Source organism: Phocoena sinus, chromosome 7, assembly GCF_008692025.1.
Source record: "Phocoena sinus isolate mPhoSin1 chromosome 7, mPhoSin1.pri, whole genome shotgun sequence".
Taxonomy (NCBI): domain Eukaryota; kingdom Metazoa; phylum Chordata; class Mammalia; order Artiodactyla; family Phocoenidae; genus Phocoena; species Phocoena sinus.
Genome location: NC_045769.1, coordinates 72,181,387 through 72,201,736, shown reverse-complemented (window position 1 = coordinate 72,201,736; position 20,350 = coordinate 72,181,387). Strand labels below are relative to the sequence as shown.

Below are 20,350 nucleotides of genomic sequence, written 5' to 3'. Positions count from 1 at the left end.
ACTTTGATAAAGAGAAGTAACTAATTTAGTTGTTTTTTTTAAAAATTGGTGCTATCAAGATGTGCCCTTAGTATCTGTCAAAAAAAGAGGGGAGGCGGAGAAAGAAAGAAAAAGTGAAAGAAAGAGTAACAATAGTGAGGCACCTCTAATGGAATGTATGAATAGCTTTACATTTTTTGTATAAGACTCAAGAAGCTTTGATACGGCTTCACATTCTTACAGAACTACAGCTCTATGATAGCTTTCAAAACAAACTTAAAAATGGCAAGAATCTCCCTGTTCCTAAGGACTTACCTAATAACTTCAGGAACTCACTTCCATTCCAAGTCCCTAGAGGTAACCTGATGCCTTAATGGGTAATGGTGCGATTCACCCCTTTCTGAGGATAAAGGGCATTACTGCTTCTCCACACCACCACATACACATCCCAGCTGAGATGCGGTCAATGGAAAACCATCACATCAAAATTCTGCTCTAATGTAATAGCAGGAACTGCAGAAAACGGAGATGACAGAGATTATCTTCCTGGAAGAGGGAGACCTTGAACTTCAACTTCCAGAAGAAAGGGAAGTGAGCTTTGCTGACGAGAGGGTGGAGTTTCGTGGCCATCTGTGATAGCCTAACAAAAGACTGGAGGAGAGGAAGGAAAAACAGACTTCAAGAAGCAAGGAAAGTACTTTTGACTGGAATGGCAGGTATGGACTTGAGCAAAGCAGATCAGGGACAGAGCAGTTAGTTCCTCAAGGTCCTTGACGATTCGTTGGAAATGGACGCATCCATAGCTATTTACATGTTTAAGCTATTTCTGTAAAGAAGTATCTTTTATCTTACAGGTGAAAAACAACAACAAAATAAAATATTTCCTTATATGCTATGCACAAGAGGGCCACCAGTTTAACACTTGTGTTATGAAAGCCAAAGTGACCACGAGTGAGTCACGAAGCGTTTTAGCTTTATTTGGGCTCCACCAGGGTACCCAACTGATGAGCTTCACTCAAGATGAAGGAAGGTCTGGTACCAGGTTGTTGTGGGTTGAATTTTGTCCTCCCCCACCCGCCCCCCAAAAAACCCCACATACACTGAAGTCCTAACCCCCAGTATCTTAGAACGTGACATTATTTCCAGATAGAGTCTTTACAAAGGTAATGGAGTTAAGATGAGTTCATTAGGGTGGACTCTTAACATGGCTGGTGTCCTTATTACAAGGCAAAATCTGGACACAGAGACAGACAACCACACAGGGAGAATGTCATGTGAAGACGGGAGTTAGGAGAGAGGCCTCAATAGGTTCTTCCCTAACACTTTCAGAGGGAGTACGGCCCTGCCAACCCCTTGGTCTTTGACTTCTATCTTCCAGAACTGTGAGAAAATGAATTTCTACTGTTTAAGAACTCAGCTTGTGGAACTTTGTTATGGCAGCCCTAGCAAACTACGTCAAACATATTTTTAAAGAAAAAAAAAAATTAACATTTTACTCCTAGGATGCTATTTCTATTTTATCACGGCTCTCTTGTCTCACCATTTCAGAATTATGACCAAGATTTAGGGATTCAAATTACAAAAAAAAAAAAAAAAAGACCAAGGTAGTATTGATTACATAGATACATGAAGGAAGCCTCCCCGAATACAAGCAAACAAAATATCTGGTCAAGATTGAGCCTTTAGGACTTCTCTGGTGGTGCAGTGGCCAATGCAGGGGACACGGGTTCGAGCCCCGGTCCGGGAAGATCCCACATGCCAAGGAGCAACTAAGCCCATGTGCCACAACTATGGAGCCTGCACTCTAGAGCCCGTGAGCCACAACTACTGAAGCTCGCGTGCCACAACTACTGAGCCTGCGTGCCTAGAGCCCGTGCTCTGCAACAAGAGAAGCCACTGCAATGAGAAGCCCGTGCACCACAACGAAGAGTAGCCCCCGCTCGACACAACTAGAGAAAGCCCGCGCCCAACAACAAAGACCCAACTCAGCCAAAAATAAATAAATTTATTAAAAAAAAAAAAAAAGATTGAACCTTTAATCCAAAACCTTCTGATCAAAGCTAAGAATCAAACCTACACTCACTTGGTTTTACTCTCTGTCTACTCTATTTTGATGGTGCTAATAAGTATCATTACTATCTGGTTTGAGTATCACTTTCTTTCAGTTGGTTCTGTGCACCTTTTGGTAAAAGAGACAACGAATAAAGGATTCCATAAATCAGGGGTGGTCTGGACAGCAAACTACTGTCCAGAGGCCAAATCCCATTTGCCACTTGCTTTTGTAAACAAAGTTTACTGGAACACAGCCTATCCGAATGCATTATCTATGGCAGCTTTGAAGCCACAGGTAGTGCTAAGTAATTGTGACAGAGCCGTTATGGCCTGCAAAGCCTAAAATATTTACTATCGGGCCCTTCACAGACAACCCTATGCTGGCCCCAGTTGTAGGTGGTCTGTGAAATGTACGAGCAATTTTTAGGTAAACCTTTATCTGTTGTTTCCCTTGATTGTCAACAATCCCAGCTCCACAAGTGATGTTTTCCAACCCTACTTCATACCTTTGACTTGTGAACAATGAAAAGAAGAGCCTCTTAGAAACTGAAATAGTACCATTTTTGCCTGAATTTCTCTTTGTGCTCTCTAGCTCTTCCACACCCCTCTTAGAGAACTAAACTAAATTTGGCAATGAATTAATGCCAAGAATGTGGAAGACATACTTCCGTTTCTTCTCTGCTTTATGCCCTAATAAGCAGCTTAATACAGTCAATTAAAGGGTAGGGGAACTCTAATGTGACAATCAACACAATGACAAAATGAATCAGCCAATTGAGAACGTTGTTTCTATCTGGAATCAAATCAAATGCACCTAAAAGTCAAATCATCTAAATTAAGGTCAATCGGAGCATAGCTATAGGTTAGACATGTTCTTACACCATGCACTTCTTAAATAGCTACACCTCTTAAGTCACTGATTCATTTCTACCTTGTATAGTTATTTATACACCTGCTCCACAGCCCCTATTTCACTACAACATTGAGAAACAAAATCATCAATTTCTTATTCCCTTCAGGGCCTAACACAGTGCTTGGCCCATACTGGTCTCTAAAATATTGATTGAATGAATAATAATCCAAGCTGGATTTGTTTGAAAAGGTTCAAACTGCACTATGGCCTGGATACATGTGTTCTAGTCCTGGCTTTGTTACAAATAAGCTGTGTGATGTTGAAACATCCTCAACTCTAAAATGAGTACTTACAAAAGTGTAGCTCTTAGGGTCCTTTCAGCACTAATATTCTATGCTTCTTTTGTGATGCACATGACATAACAGACATTATTTCGTATCACTTCATAAAGAGCACTAGTTATCACATCACAGGATTCATTCAGAATAAATTTTCATGTTGTAGACACCAGAAAGAATCAGTGAGAGTCTCTGACAGGGACCCACCCACTTTTCTTGAGACTAAGCAACTACGAACCTTAAGATACATAAATAGAGAAAGTATCCAAGTGCACTATTAGTACCTGAAATATCTTAATGGTAACAAAGGGCAAGGAACTGGTCATTCAGATTTTTTAAGAGCACATTTCAGTGTGTCCTAGAGGGGCCTTTAGCACACAGCAGGGATGTAAAGTCTAAACGTGGTTTCTTCTATACAGGAACTTACTCTAGAAACCACAGAGCAAATTTTGCATGCTGTAGTAAGTCAGGCAGGAAGGGGCTAAACATATGTAAATTTGTCTACCCACAGCCAATTAGGTGAAAAAGACAAAACAAATTTAGAGAGCAAAAGAATGTCCATTAATAATTAGAACCTGTGGGTTTTCTAGATCACTGATATTTTAAACTAGATTGACTTCCAAGTCAGTAATCTAGATTTCATAAATGCTTTAAGAAACAATAAAATAGGTGGGAAAACTAACCTTAAAAGAGGAGAAGTTAAAAACAAAACATATGACAGTTGGCAGATAATTTATTTTGTCTGAAAGTAACATGCAACATACCATCCCTAAGGACTTAGTTGTTCAGAAAATAATAAAACACCTCATATGGAAGCAATTCTGAAAACACTGGTGCAAGGGTGTGCCACACTTGGAAGAGCCAAGACTCTGAAGGTAGAATGATGGAGGATTCAGGGTCAGAAGACCTAGGCTTTTTGAGCTGTGTGATTTTGAACAAATCGTTCGATGTCTCTGGATTATAATTTCCTTAGGGGTAAATTACAAGGGCTGGACTAGATGATCTCTAAGGTCCCTTCCAACTCTAAAATGCAAAAGGTTCCTCTAAATAAGTATTTCCCAAACCGTTCCACAGAATATAGCTAGTAAATATTCTAGGTACCATGATCAAATAATTCTAGGAAACAATGAGATACACAAAGTTGGACAAATGTCTGTACTGCAGGATTTCTCAGACTTTTAAATGCGATTTCCACTGTTACTCTCTAAGACAACAATACTATATAGTTTGTAGTGTTTCCCAAGTTTCTTTGAACACCGAATACTTCAATTCCTGGAACACTTTTAACATTTGATAGAACCCCAGGATCTTAGCGAACACAATTTGGGAAAACTGGCTTTGCACAATAGACTTCATAAACTTAAAATCACACGCTGAAGGAAACAAAATACTCATGTAATAGTTTGAGGGCACCCATTTCAGAATCCACAACAACATCTCTGTAGTGTTTGTCTGTCATAAAGCACTTTATCTTACTTTAACTCCTTGATCTTTTACTCTAGGAAGTCAAGGACAATGGAAGAATCGTTTCCATTTATCAATGAGAACTGAGTTTCCCTTCGAGAGGAAGTAACAAAGTATTTTCTGCTCATGAACAGAACGATCACAATCTTCTACCACTATTATCATTTTGTGACCCATCCGCCGAGATCCTCTTGTGTGAACTGACTTGTTAGGCGACACCGCAAGGAAGGAGGGAAGCAGACAGAGCACCTGTGACAGGTGATGCGCCAAGTGCTGTCACATATAGGACTTCATCCAGTCATCTCAATAACATTAATTATTTTATCTCGTTTTGTCACTGAGGAAATCAAGACGCAGGAAATTTAAGAAATGTGTTCACAGTAATAGAACTAATAAATGATGAAGCTGGGATCCACACCCCTGTCCACCTTTTTTTCTTTAAAAGCAACTTAAGATGTTTTGAAATAGTTTGATAGTATATTTTAAAACTTAATTTGGGCTTGTGGTGCAGTTACAAAATATGTATTATTTTGGTTCGTGGTTGAAGTCTGCTTGAAATATGATTTGATTTACACGAATATTTGAACAATGGTTATAGGGAGGTATAAATTATATGAGAGCCACATCTTAATAATTATCACCACTTGAGCATTTCTGGCATGCCAGGCAGACACATCCGTATCATCTCATTTAATCATCCCAATAACTCTAAAAGGTTAAGATCCTGGAACGACTACACCTTCAAGATCTTGACCATGGAGTTTCCTCTCTGATCACTCTCCTTCCCTCACTCCCAGGGACTTTCCTTTTTATCTTATCAGAATCTCCAGGACCCTCCCTGTTCTCAAAGTTCAGTGTCTCTCTTGATTTCACCTGTCTTTTTTTTAACATCTTTATGGGAGTATACTTGCTTTACAATGTTGTGTTAGTTTCTTCTGTATAACAAAGTGAATCAACTATATGTATACATATATCCCCATATCCCCTCCCTCTGCGTCTCCCTCCCACCCTCCCTATCCCACCTTTCTAGGTGGTCACAAAGCACCGAGCTGATCTCCCTGTGCTATGCGGCTGCTTCCCACTAGCTATCTATTTTACCTCGGTAGTGTTCATGTCAGTGCCACTCTCTTACCCTTCCCCCTCCCCGTGTCCTCAGGTCCATTCTCTATGTCTTCATCTTTATTCCTGTCCTGCCCCTAGGTTCATCAGAACCTTTTTTTTTTTTTAGATTCCCTATATGTGTTAGCGTACTGTATTTGTTTTCCTCTTTCTGACTTACTTCACTCCGTATGACAGACTCTAGGTCCATCCACCTCACTACAAATAACTCAATTTCGTTTCTTTTTATGGCTGAGTAATATTCACCTGTCTCCTTAATGTTCATCAGGATACTCTCGATTTTCATACCTAATCCCTTTACCAATGCCAAACCCTACATAAATTCATTACCCAGACGCTTTCCCTCATTTCTTGTGGGAGAAGGGTCAAAATACCCTGCCAACTCAGACCCCTGCACTCCCAGGGGCCCTCGCTACAGCTTAGGCATCCTTTTACTCGTCTCTATTTGAATGCTCACCAAATTCCCAAGAGCGATTACTCCAAATCTTTTGTCACACTCTTTAGGCCTAGAATCTTTTTTTTTTTTCTTTTTTTAAATCATAACAGACGGCCTAACCTCTTTACTGAAATGTAGGCTTTTAAAAGGTTGAGCTTCACTGGCCTCCTTACTCCTCCTAACATCTCTAGCATAATCAATCTCCTCCTTCCTGTATCACTGGCAGGAAACTCTCTCCTTTCCTGTAAGACTAACCTCAATCTTTCTTTAAAAAAAAAAAGACCTAGTTCCAACTAGTCCCTGTTTTCTATCACCTTGCTCTACCTACAACCAGTCAGATGCTAAGATAATCCTGCCTCAAGATTGTCTGAAGGGACTCTTTCCTTTGACACCCAGTTTTTCTAAAGACACACCCTCTTCACTCACGCATTCCCTAAACCCTTTGGAATGTACTTTCTACCACGTTCACCCCTGCTCCCTTCTCTGCCCACCACACACAGACTACTCTACTGAAACTTCTGTCTCAAAGACTTTCAAAGACCTCCCAATGGACATTTCCAATGGCCTCTACTCCGCCTTTACCTTCCTTAACCTCTAGGCAACACTTAACAGAGCTGACCAGCTCTGCTAGAAACTCTGCTCTTCTTGGGCTTCTGTGATACTCTCTTGATTCTCCCAGAATTTTGCCATTTCTTTCCCCTTCTTTGCCTAAGGCTCTTCCTCCTTCCCACTATAGAATCTATGCTCCCCAGGTCTCTCCAGATTCTTCTGGACACCTTCTCTTCCTGAACTGCTTTAACCTGTTCCCAATGTGCCACCTATTAAGTTGCAGGAGGTCCTGAGCTTGCCCCAAACTCTAGTTCTGTATCTCTTGCTGGAAGTTCCTGCCTGCACTTGGTTGGTAGGAAGGGTGGTAACGCGTGATTCACGTGGCCAAATTGAAATGGCCAAACCAAGCTTATGGCTTTTCCTGAGAAACTAATTTATTGTGGTAGGGTGAATTCTCTAACCCGTTCACCATCCAACCTGCCATCTTTCATACTCCTGTTGAGGTGGGAGTATTTAATATAACCAATGCACTTGTTATACTACAGATGTTATCGATGACATATACTATCAAGAAAAAGATCTGCTGGATAAGTACTCCACTCCAAAGAATGTGAGGATCCAGGCCAAACATGGAAATCTACACACCCATGTGACACAGCCTCTATACTGACTTTAAGACAATCCCAGGGCAGCAGTAAAAAAAATATTTACAACCATCGCCTGGATCCAAAAAGAGTACTTAATGTGGTTCGCACTGGGTGCTACTAGCCTTTCAGGGCTGGACGATTCTTCCTTATGAGACTAACATGGATACAGAAGGACCCTTTGTATTCTTGGTGTCTGGACTTTGAATACCAGTAGAATTTAGCACTCCCCTGCCCCCAATTTAACGCCTAAAAAAAATGTAGACGATCCCTGTAGGAGAATGGCTGGATTCTACCTAATCACTGAGACCAGAGCAAGTAATTTTGCAGAAACTTTTTATTTTTCCAATCATTTCAGACAAGAGACCTAGGACTCTTTTTTTACGAACACTGTCCACTCCCCACCCAATCAATCGCCAACTCTGTACATAACTTGAATGCACCCCATCTAATACATTCACACTGCCGTTACTCCATTTCACAGCTTTACTTCAACTATTACAACACCTTTAAACTTAGGCTCTCCTTGCATCCACTTCAGCAAGCTTGACCCTATCCCTGCTCTGTCCTCCAACCTCTACCCTGCAGTACAGCTCACCTGAATTTCTCAATCTTCCCCTAGAAAAGCCCATGTCTTCTATCTTCAAATCTTTGCTGTAATGTTCCTTCCACCTAAAACGTCACCTTCCATGATGCAACCTGCCTCCTGAGTTAGAAATCTTGGCACCATCTTTAAGTTGTCCTCCTCCATTTCCACATGCAGTCATAAATTCTTTTGGAGGGCGCAAATCCCTTTGGCAAACTGATGAAAGCTACGAACGTCTCCTCAGGAAACAGCGGATGTACGCCACATTTTACATACAATTTTAGGGGCTTTATGTCCTCCAATGTCTATAAAATTTGGTTGTTCCTCCTGTCCACAATGTGACTGCCTTCTTTTGGGTCCTCACCATCTCTCAGCTGTTTGAGGTGCTAGCTAAACTGGCTTCCCCCCACCCAGCCTCTCCCTTAACGAGCAACAGTGTACCTTCTGCGTGTCACCCGTTTACCTCCTCCAGAATGACATTCCCAACTTAACTTATGCTACACACTCAGTAATTATTTGACTCAATGCTTCTGAGTCGCTGTTAAACTTTCAGTTAAACAAAAGGACATATTCACTCCCTTGGAGCTGGCCTGTTGGGCATTTGACTTATAAAACTGAGAATACAGACAGAGAAAGTGGAGACAACATTGTTTCTAGAATATCTGAATACATAGGGTTGGGTTGATCATAAATGGTCTTCCAAAAGGGTGATGTTTTTTTAGGCAGTTCCTGGAAGTGGAGAGACAGAGATCTTGTTTTAGAACAGTGCTGAAAGGAAATTCTAGGTGATGGGAATACTATGCAGAAAAAAATGCGATCTAAGAATCTCAGGTAATACAAAACAATGAGGCTACATATCGGCACCCAACCTACAGGGCATCAAAACAATGAAACAAACAGATTTTGTAAAGTGGCGTGTCAACTAATAAAGTAAGAAGCCAACAAAGCAATACTGCTTTCCTTCTCTCTCTCTCTCTCTCCCTCAGAGCCCCCCCACCTCTTTCCTCCTCCCTTCGGTGCTCTCTCCTCCTTTCACTCTGAAGTCCTGTAGCCGCTACAGAGCACACCCAAAACTCCCTGATATACTGAAAATCCCCCCTGGGTTACACAGTAACAACAGCTTCTAAAGTGCAGACATGATCTGTACTGTGTGTTTCTTACAGAAACTGTCCCATTATAAGTTACAGCTGCCTGTAAGGAAGCCACGCCTCTCACCCCACTGCCCTTTCAAAAAGCTACAATGAAAAGGACGTGTGTGACGAAGGCAGATATGAGTATTCATAATAAAATAAATCCAAAGGATTATGACATGAGTGGTAGAACAGTCTTGGTTTTTCACGTTCAATACAGAAATTATATGAGGGGGAATCTGTCCACCAAACAGCTGTATTTAAATGCACCTGTAAGTCAAATGACAACAGAGAAAACAGCGGTAATTCTTCAATATTTAAAATAACTCCTTCCATGAAAAATACTTTAGCATATGAAATTCCATACATATAGCTACATTTTCTCCTTGCTGACTCATATAAGTTGGTGTCTTAAAAATGTTTTTTAAAAAGTACAGAAGTCCTGTCGAGTATGTATAAAATGGGAAAATACTAAGTTCATAAATACAAAAACTATCTGTCAGAACTAGGTGATTTCCAAAAATGTGATACAGGAATTGGCAGTAAAAATAAAAACAGAAATTCATAAAGAATAGTAAAGGACTGTATCTCAAAGCTCAGGCACAGAAACAAGTAACACCTACATGCTACGCTGAAATTCTCAATGACATGAGAATTGGGTTTTCACTGCAATTTTTAAACATTAAAAATAATACAATTTTCTATATTCTTTTCACTTTATCTTTTTCTTGATAACCGAAGGGACTGCATGTTCAGGTGGGGAACAAGGGGGACTGGAAGGCCGAAAAATAAATGTAAAGAGAATCATGAAAAATAAGTCATTCATGATTCCATCTACCAACAGAGGAAAACACTTTTTAATATTTTGGCATATTTCCTTCCAGTCTTTTTTTATTCATGCATTTTTTGAGGTTGTATTGGATGCACAATTAACAAATGCAAATACAATTTTCCCCAGTTTACGTTACACTGCTTTGTAAGTCCGTATGTTTAAATGAATAAAGTGGAGTCAAAGTACATTTCTATTTATTAGAGCACTGCTGTGTTTAACACCAAGTTCTGTTGTGGCTGCTGCCATTTAGTAAGTGTTAAACAACAATAGCTACATTGATTCATTATTTTAATACAGAATTTAGTTTGCTCCATTTAATTTTTTCACCTTGTCCTAATTTCAGGAAAAGCTTATTACTTCCTTCCTCATGGTATGTCTATCCTATTTTAAAATTTACTAAGCTTTTAGAATGTATTAAAGCAAAGCATTCTCTACAGATGCGAGTTTAAAAACAAACACCCACCAAACACCTACAGATGTCCAAGGAGAAAAACAATGTTTATTTTTCTGAGAAAGGCAAAGATGGCATCTTTGAAAACCAACAAGACAAAGGAAAGAATTCAGGAAATCATCACGCATATACTAATAATCAAATCCGTCCATTTTCGAGCAAATTAAAAGGTAGCATTTTTCATCAACAAGAGTGATTAATGCTCTTTTTTTCCTTCTCCAATCATATATTTGCATAAAATAAAGAACAGAGGGTTGAAAGGCTTTCTTTCCCCAAAGGGAAGGCAAACTCTGCTAACAAGAGCATAATACAGGAACAACTGTTCTGAAATATGGTGGGATGCTCTTTTCTATTTCTTTTTGGATTTTTTTTTTTTACATGTGGTTGACAGTCTCGTTTTCAAGCTCCAGATCCTTACCCTTTTGGGGGCTGCCCCCACTTTCTAAACAAAGTCCATTCTTAGAGGCTGTGTCAAGGTCTCCCAGGATCACACAGAGCCTCCCAGGACCACCCGCTGTTGCTTGCTCTGTTGGGACATTAATAATAATAACACCTTAGAAGGATTAACAACAACAACCCTGTGGAGTGGGCACTATTATCTTTATTTAACAGAAAGTGAGGCTTTGGGAGGTTAAGTGAAAAAGCATGCAAGACACAGAGCCAGAACTTAAGACGGGGTCTCTTTCAATTAGGTTGAGTGATGGTTAAAGAAGTTAAGATGTGAAATCGGCGTTACCAGGGCTCAAGGAATATGCCAAGAGGCAAGATTTTTGGAGGAAAACATGGGAATAATATGGTTTATAATTACAATTTCTTTTATAACTCGTTTTAAAAAGTGAGTTGGGTTCCCCACAGATAGGATTGCTGGATTTCGCAAATAAAAACACACAGCACCGCACAATATCTGGGACGTGCTTATACTAAAATATTATTCATTGTTTATCTGAAATTCCAATTTAAGTTGGTGTCCCGTACGCTGAGAACCCTAGAGCAAAGGCCTTTATGAAACAAACAAAAAACACTAATAAATTACAAAGCTACAATTCCCAAAGCTGAAATCTGGGATGCTCTGTGTGCCACATGTCTTTGGGAGGCCAAGTAAAGGGAAGTGTAGTGGGGCTACAGCTGTTCTTGACCGAGCTTCCTTTTCTTTTTTCTGGTAGCTGACAGAACCCTTGACTCCAGAGACCTGAGCTTTCACCAACTAGGCCATTTAAATTCACTGCCTCAGAATTCCTGACCTTTTCCCACTTTATATGGATGTTGTGAAGATTAAATATAGCTGAGGTTGGGAAGGGATATCATATACATCTTTAAATATTTATTTATTGGCAGAGTGCTATGGAAATGTATTCTCAGAAACTTGGAAAGACTGACTCCCCCTGTCCCCGCCCACCCCAAGAAAGGGCTCAGAAAGTATTACCAATATATGATGAGCCCAGCCGACAGCAGCCTCTAAAAGAAAGGAAAGAACAAAAACGAGAAACGTGTTCAAAACCTGAAGCGAACTATGGAAAATGTAGTGAGATGCCAAAAGGGATGCCTAGCGGAAAAACTGGATGATCACTGATGATGGCGAATTCCGTACTTTTCAAACGGCCATGGTTACATATTTCAAACGGTTACGTTGACACACAAGCACTACTGAATCACAAACACACTGAAATAGTCTAATCCCCAAACAGGACAAGACCTTTTTATGTATACCAATTTAATTTGCTGCTAATTTCCCCTAAACCTCCAATTTCCGTGGCTTGAGTAGGTTTACCTTCTTTTAAAACGACACCAAATTGGGACTGGCTCAGTGTTCATTTAAACATTTCTCTGAACACTTTAATCTTCAAACTTTAACAAAACCCAATCTACTACACATAAATTGCTGTGAACAGAAACTGCTTGAAGAGGATTAATCAACAGCTTTGTATGTCATCCTCTAACAAGGCCAAACACTGAATCACTGTTGAATTCTTCACGTGCAGCTACACCCAGTTAATCTTCAAGAAAGCAGCAAACTATGTAAATCTATTTAAACTGGGGAGATAAGCACTTCACTCATCAAAAGTTTTAGCAACACTTAACAAGTACAGCTATTGGTTGGCAAGATCGTTTGAAAACACACACACACATACACACACACACACACACACACACACACACACACACGAAAATTCTTATATGCACTCCCCTACCCCAAAGACCCCACTGCAAACCACTAGGCAAAAAAGTACTTGCTACACACCTCAATTTGTAAAAACCAAGTATATGACATCACTGAATCAACTACTTCAAGAAAAGCAGTTCCGAAATGGAAGTAAGGAAACAGGAAGGGGAAAGTAGCTAATAAAAGAATTCAAAATAAAATGGAAATATTTATCTTCTCTAATTAAAGGAAAGCACTTTTTCTTTTGAGACATACTAAAAATATTTTCACAACTACAGAAGTCCTACTAAAGGGCTTTCATTTTGCTTGTGGCGGTGTTCTCATACAGACTGGATTTGCTTAACGAATATCCTGTATCTGCACGTCACAGTCAACAACCATAGGCCATACACATTTCTCCACTGAGACTAGAACCAACAATCTTTGTCTAGACATTGCCTCCTGGGTTATCACCCACTCAAAGCATCTTACTCTGACCTGAGCCAAGCAGATGTATTTCTAACATGCTCATGGGCCTGTGATGCAGGAAAATCCTAAATGATGCCGGAGATCAGTGCTCCTTGACGTCCTCGATACACAGCGTGGGGCAGGAGGGGAATGAGCGCCACCCACCTCTGTTTAACTGAAACTGGCTGACTCCTATATTTGTACAGTTTTAAGAAGAAATCGTACAATCACTCTGTAAAGCAACCCTTTAACATCAATGCCGATCCCAAATATCACGAACCCACCGTCCATGTCATTCACAGCATCCTCCTTCACCTGCAACTCCTTCCTCACCACCACTTCCCTGCACCTGTCCATGGCCCAGATAGGTGGGAGGAATCCCTAAACCAGACTTTTGAGACTAGAAGGGTGACGGGCAGTGATGCAGAGAAGCTCTGTATGAGTTTTCACTGAGATGTGCACGTAATAAGCAAGCTGCCGTAGTGTGGTTGTCTTAAGAGCTTGACTGCCAAAGCCTGGCTCTGCACTTTGGGTCATACAGACTGAGTACGGTACTTAATCTATGCCTCAGTTTTCTTAACTGTAAAATGGAGATATTACCATTACCTACCTCACAGGACTGTCAAGATGACTAAATGAGTTAACCCACCTATAGCTGGGTCGTTCTCAGCAACCCACAGGCTATAAGATGCTCAGTGATGGTTTGCCACTATTAATATATATGTATAATACAAGTGTGACTCCAGCTTATTTTTTTTTCCAAAGGTGATTTTTAAGTATTCCTCACATTCAGTGTTTTCCTCAGGCAAACTATCTGAAATCAGCTCTAACAGCTGATCATGTATTTCTAGATTAAAATCAAACTGCCTCATACACCTAAAATGGACCTATTCGTTCATCAAAATGAACAAACTAATGTGAACTGAAAGGTGCGAGCTTAATGTCACAAAATCTTATAAAAAGCATTAATTAGACTTCCCATTTAGACTAAGCCAGGATGAGATCACAAAGTCACTCATGGTAACCAGGTCCCCTTGCTGGAAGTGTGCTTTCCCAGTGAATGGCTAAATACTAACAAAAGAAACCTTTGACTCAAATACCACTGGTACCCGGGGTCTTGTGTCTGTATAATGCCTACACATTCATTTCTTTCTTCGCCTATAGAAAAAAGAAAGTCTGTTTGTTTTTCTGATTCAGTCAGCCCTTTTAGTCTCTGAATCTAAGGAGAGCCTAGTGAAAAGAAGAGCATCTTATCAGCGTGCTCCAGACCAGCAGGCTGTCCCCCTCCACACACAAAACCTCCAGCCCCTCACAGCAAAAGGCCTCGCCCTCAGAGCCTTTTCCCCATTTCAGAGCTAACACCCCACCGGGTTCCGACAACAAATAAATGAATACACAAGGCCCTTACATAATTAGCCATCTTTTCAGGTAGAGGGAGGTGGGGTGGGGGGAGGATTCAGGAGAATATTTATTGGAAATTTGCTTCATTTATGAAGTTGATGCAAGTGTACTGGCTCTGAGGGCATTTATTTTAAATGAGGCCACATGAAGAGATTTTAGAGATGCCAGCTTCTGGATCTTGACAAATTTTAGTATATACTTCAGCCAAGTCACAAATGCAGATTTTTTTTTTTTTTTTTAAATTAAAGGAAGGGGCTTTTCTTAAACCAGGTAAAAGTTCCATTGACTTGGAAAGCAAGGGCATACAAACCAGGTGTGTTTACTGTCTTTGTAAGGGAAAGCTAACAAGTGAAAGAACCAAACACCAGAAAACAATACTTTTTGACAGTCATCGTATCAGAAAATTAGCATCATTTTCAGATATAGTAAGAGTGCCCTCCCTACCCCACCCCCCAAAATGACTTTGAGAACAAAAAGGACTAAACATAATCAATAATCCTGTGAACGCCTTTAGGAAAGCCACCAGGCATCACTGTCATCTGTCGTGATCTTAACAGAGCCATGGTCTGCGTGGAAGGATACAGTTTGATTGAATCACTATTGGGATAATAACTTAATTGATTTGTCTCAGTGGCTAAGGATGTAGACAAGAGATTATGGAAGAAAAATATCTGCAATTGTGTTTTTGTTTTCTCAACAAGCATCTTGCCACTGACCTCTAAATCAGTTTAACCTTTTCTAAACAGACCTGCACATTTTTTACATAATTTAAAGCTAGGTCTTGTTAATGCTGCTGCTGAAAGCCTCCGTGAGATTTACCACAACATGGCTTCAGTAACCTTCTTTTAAAAACAAAGATGAAAAACAAAACAAAAGGCCATGACTATAAGCTTCCAGCTCCACTCCTTTTCCCGGCAGGGGATTTTGATCTAACCACTAAAGTGCCTTTGGAGTTCAATCTGTTAAAAAATGTATGAAACGGTATTAAAATAGGAAAAGGCATGTGTATGACTCAGGCTTATCCAAGTATCTCTGCAACTAGGATGTCACAGGATTTCCCTGTGCTGCTGAAAACTGAAAACCTTGAGAAAGTGACAGTAGAAGTTCCTGTTTCTTTTTCTTTCTTTTCTTTTTTTTAATATATAAATGGGAGGGGGAGCGAGCGCGAACACACACACACACACACACACACACACACACACGTCTTCCGGGTTTCGTACGAATCGGGCAGGTTCTTTGAGGTTCCAAGTGAAGATTGTTGTACCCCAATCTTAAGACTTATTATCGTACTCTTCCACACACAAAGGTTTCCGGAAAAAAACCCAAACTTGTTGCAGAGCTGGGCGAAGCCCCCGGCGCGCTCCTGCTCTCGCCGCGCCGCCGCCCCTTCCCCTTCCTCCGCGTCCCGCCCGGCCCGGCCGGAGGGGACGAGGGCATCTCCCCGGCTAAGGTCACCGGCCCGAGCCGTCCCCGCGGGCCGCCTCCTGCGAAACAAGGTCACCGCCCGGCCCGGTCCCTCCGAGGACGACCGCGGAGTCCGGCCGAGCGCTGCCACCCTTTGTAGAGCGGGGCGGCCGGCCTCCCCGCGGCATCCCCGCCGCCGCCTCACCTGCTTGCGATAGGGCGTCCTGCAGCTGCTGCTGCCCCCAGGGTTGCCGCTGCTGCTGGGGAAGATCATCGCGGCGGGCGCGGGCGGCGGGCGCGGGCGCGGGGCAGCCTCGCTGCGAGGGGGAGGGCGCAGGGAGGGGGCCGGCCGGGGCCGCGGCCGCTCTGGGAACTCCCTCTCGCCGCGCGGCGGCGGCCGGCGGGGGCTGCAGCTCCGGGCTGACTTCTCCTCCGCCCTCGACCTCCGGACTCTCCTAAAAGTGCGGCGCGGCGGCGGCGGGCAGGACTCTGGCAGCTCCGGCGGCCGCCGCCCTGCGTGCCATGGACGGGAGTTCGCGCGCGGAGCTGGCGGCGCCGCGGACTCTCCCGGCGGCAGCGGAGGAGCAGCGCCGCCGCGTCCCCACCTCCCGCGGCCTCAACCACCGCCCCGAGAGCGCGCCGGCCGGGGGCGGGGAGGCGGCCGCGCACCGCCTCGCGCCGCGCCCAGGCCCACCCGCGCCTCCCCGCCCTCCCGCCCGGCGCCGCGCCCGCCGCCCAGCCGGCCGGCTGGCCCCCGGGCGCTCCCTCCCGGGCTCGGGGCCGGAGCGGGGGCTGCGCGGCCCGGGGAGCCACCGGCGCCCCCGCTCTGGTGCAATGGTTGGGTCTGGCTCCCCGCATGCCGCACATTCCTTGGAGTACCCACCCCCCTCGTCTTTTCTTTTTTCCCCCTCGGCTCTTGGCTTCAGCACCCGCGGCAGCTTTGCACCCGGGCTCGAAGCCCCTTTTCAGGGCACCGCGCCGGGGATCACGCTAACACCTGGGTAGGAAGCCAACTGGTCCCAAGTCGTCTTTTTCTTTTTCACCCTTCCAAACTATCCCCCCGACCGTCCACTCTCCCAGAAAAGGTGCGGGCAATCACTCCTACTTCAACGAACAAACCAGCCTTCCATCAAACCTCTGCAAATCCCCGTTCCCCCAATTCGCACGCTAAAATTTTAGCAGAGAAAATGTCTCCACTCCCCACCCCCTAACCGCAAAAACGCACGGTAAAGTTCGTACTTCATTCCTATGCCAGAGTTGGCAAGCTTACCTTCAAGATGCCAAAGTCATATAGCGAAAATCATTTCAATCCATCGGTTTAGCAAGCTTTCCCGAAAACTGGAAGTGTGTGATCCTTCTATATGTTAATTATGAGATGCGACACAAATGTGTTCTATTGAAGGGACACAGAAACAGCAAAACAGGGACAAAGTGAGGAGGTAGTTTCCTTTGTTTTTCAATTGAAATTAAGGCGACTCAAGATGCCCCCCGCCTTTTTTTCTGGATCGCCTTTGCGTTCGTTAGTGTATCTAGCCTAGAACCTGTGCAAGGCAGACGGCCTCTACAGCAAGTCCCACCGGCAAGAGCCCCGCGGTCTGTGGATGGGCCACTGGGACAGCTGGCCTGTTCAGCAGTGACTATTACAGGGTTATATTACCGCACTAAGCGGTCAATATTACAGCGTTCTTCCTTGGCCTCTGGCCTCTAACGCCTTCCTGGAAAGGGCCATCTGCCATGATAATGAAAAATCCTAACTCGGCTAAGAAGTGAAGCCTCTCAACTTCTGGCTGCCATAAGGAAAACAAAGTGTCCCCTATGGAAACCGAGTCTTCTAGCAAAGCTGTGACCATTCAAGGGTGCTTCCAGCAACAAGGAACTAAAAAATATCCATCCTAGATATCCTTCCTACTGCTGACCTAGGGCGCCACCTCCATATGATGAAGGGCTCCAAACATTCTCAAGCACACCTGATTGAAAACAACTATATACACAAACTATATATATATATATATATATATATATATATATATAATTCTTAACTCTTTTCATTAAAAAAAAAAGGCAGCAGCAAACTTACTCTAAGTGCAGTACTAGGTGCACAATGGGCAAGTACGAACTTGCTAGATAACATTCACGGAAACGTATTTGTTCTTTAAAATGATTTAATAGAAACAATACAACTAACATTCAGTTCTGTGTTAATATATATGCTATTTCGGGCTACTGCATGCATTTACGATTGTTTGGGCTGCCCCTTTGCTGTCTCCTCTCACAGGGACCTTTTACCACAAGTTATCAACCACAGGTATAAAATATAAGGTTTTAAGTAGAACTGTTCAAGTCATAGATGCCTTTTCCTGAGAACTTAATGCCCAAGACCCCAGCAGTTCAAACCTGTCATCTATGGAAAAAATTCCATGTACAACCTCACTTGTCATGACTGGTCTCTTAGGAAACCACAGTCTAAACCACAAAAGAACAGCATAGATTAATTTTTCTATGGCTCTTCTCTAAGGTCATAATACTTTGGATATTGTGCTATTCTAGAATGGGAAGACTTGATTTGATACCCTGCAATTGTTTTACAGGGATAAGACATGATTTTAAGTGATAATAAAATTTAAATTGGAATACAAAAGCAATTCTAATACTAGATACTAAAATATACTAAGAATACTAAAAATATTAAAAGGACTATTTTTAAGAATAAAAAGGATATCTAAATAGCAACAAAACAAAGTGTTCTATATAGTGTATGACATAAAAGGAGATAACTCAAGGTGTATATTTTTAAAAACAATTCTACAAGCCAGGGTTCAGAAGTTCCAGAGTTAGGTAGGTACTACGCACTTAACTAGGTAAAGCATTGCAAAGAAAGGAGAAGATAGATTTTCCACCCTCAAAGACTATAAAATATAAAATGTAACAAAGTCACTAAAGCCCAAATAATTCCAACCTAAGAGAAATAACAGAAACATGAAACCATATATGTATATATACTCAATTATAGATACTCACAAGTGCTTAGTTATAAGTGATTATAGGAATAGATCCTAGTGAGATTCATCTGGGAAAGTTTATTGACCTTTGAAACAAATATGTTTTAAGACAAAGTAAGGAAACATTCCAGAGAAACTGCAAGTTATCACGGTAAGAATTAGGGCTTTGGAATCTGCCCTGTAGATGCTCATCTTCCTGCAAGGGAAACTGAGACTGCTGCCTGGGCGGTCAGACAACATCCTCCTCCCGCAGCTCAGCTGGTGGGTAAAGTTGTGGGAATCTGACCCAGGGGCAGCCAATCCACAGATAGGCCAGTGACCTATGACATGGCTGGGACTGAAAAAATGAGCGGAGCCAATCAGATCCTCACACTTGGGAATTTAATTCAGAAAACTCCAGTTAGGAAAGGGGCAGAAACTGCAAGAGTGCCAGGGGGTAGAGTTGAGGCCACAAAAAGCCAAAACCATATGCAAGCCAAGGTTATGAGGAAGCAGAAACTATGAGTAACAGGAAGCTGACTGGCAGCAAGCGGAGAGGCAAGCAGATGCCAGGAGCGGGTGAGCACTTGGCCGTGAGATGGAGTCCCTGAAGCTGCTTTGGCTCTTACGACTGACAACGGCCCCTCCGTGTGTACACTTAACCAGCCCCACCCCTCTTTTTCAGAGAGCTTAAGTGAATCTGGACTTTGCAATCTAAGGAACAAAATTAAAACAGCCCAACAGATTTTGCTGCACATTTCAGCTTTCCACTTACTAGCCACATGGCTTTGGGCAAGTCAGTTAACCTGAGCCCCAGACTCCTCCCTGACGGTCTTAAGTGTATCTATGGTACTCCGACAAAAGTACCAAACTCAATAAATGACAGCTGTTATTATTGTGTCTCCAGGTTTCAGAGTGGTGGTTTGTAGACTTACGTGGGTATACTGTGTAAATAACTGATGTTAGTAAGGCTGGCTGACCATCCAAGAGCAGGAGCAAGGGTGTAGTTGGAATTGACAAGTAAAAAAAAGAGCAAATTTAGGTAAGGAGAACTGTGTGTTGAATGGCTGAATGAAGATGCTTTCTAAGGCTTAACTCTTAAGAGGTTTAAGAAAAAAAAAAGTCTGACAGAAGGTCTGTTTCAAGAGCTAGGTGAACTCAAGTTTCTCTCCCACATTTGTTTTTGTCCTGTTTCCTTTAAAGAGGTTGTGTGTTGGACCAGAGCCATTTCTGTATGAATGGGAAGACTGTGAGTGGTATCAGAGATCACACTGTGAGGCAGGAGGGGGCTATGAATGAGGATAATAAAGATGGAGCCATCAGTACATGCAGGAGCCTGCAGCCTTGTAGAGCAGATGAGACTTGGCTACTCCCAAGTGTTTGTATAACTGCAATCTGAGACTCTTGAATTGAGAAGATATTTGTCCCACAGAAACATTCTGAAAATGAGACTTTCATTTATAAATTTCACATCTCATTTCACTTTCACAGCAACGCTATGAGGTTGGAAGGGTTATTAGGCTTCA

At 42.5% G+C, this 20,350-nt stretch overlaps 1 protein-coding gene across 10 annotated transcripts in view; it reads right to left on the bottom strand.

Moving 5' to 3' along the window:
- RBMS1 (RNA binding motif single stranded interacting protein 1) overlaps positions 1-20,350 on the bottom strand; it is a 214,413-nt gene that overhangs the window by 115,015 nt on the left and 79,048 nt on the right. For 3 of the 10 annotated variants that reach the window (XM_032636686.1, XM_032636689.1, XM_032636687.1), the window contains exon 1: positions 16,052-16,476. The exons of 5 other annotated variants lie outside the window; for them this stretch is intronic. In XM_032636686.1, the coding sequence (XP_032492577.1) occupies positions 16,052-16,120 (69 nt within the window). In that variant the 5' untranslated portion in view covers positions 16,121-16,476. Of the gene's footprint in view, positions 1-16,051; positions 16,479-20,350 lie in introns of those variants that run through there. 2 more of the 10 variants (XM_032636681.1, XM_032636682.1) reach the window with 1 other exon arrangement.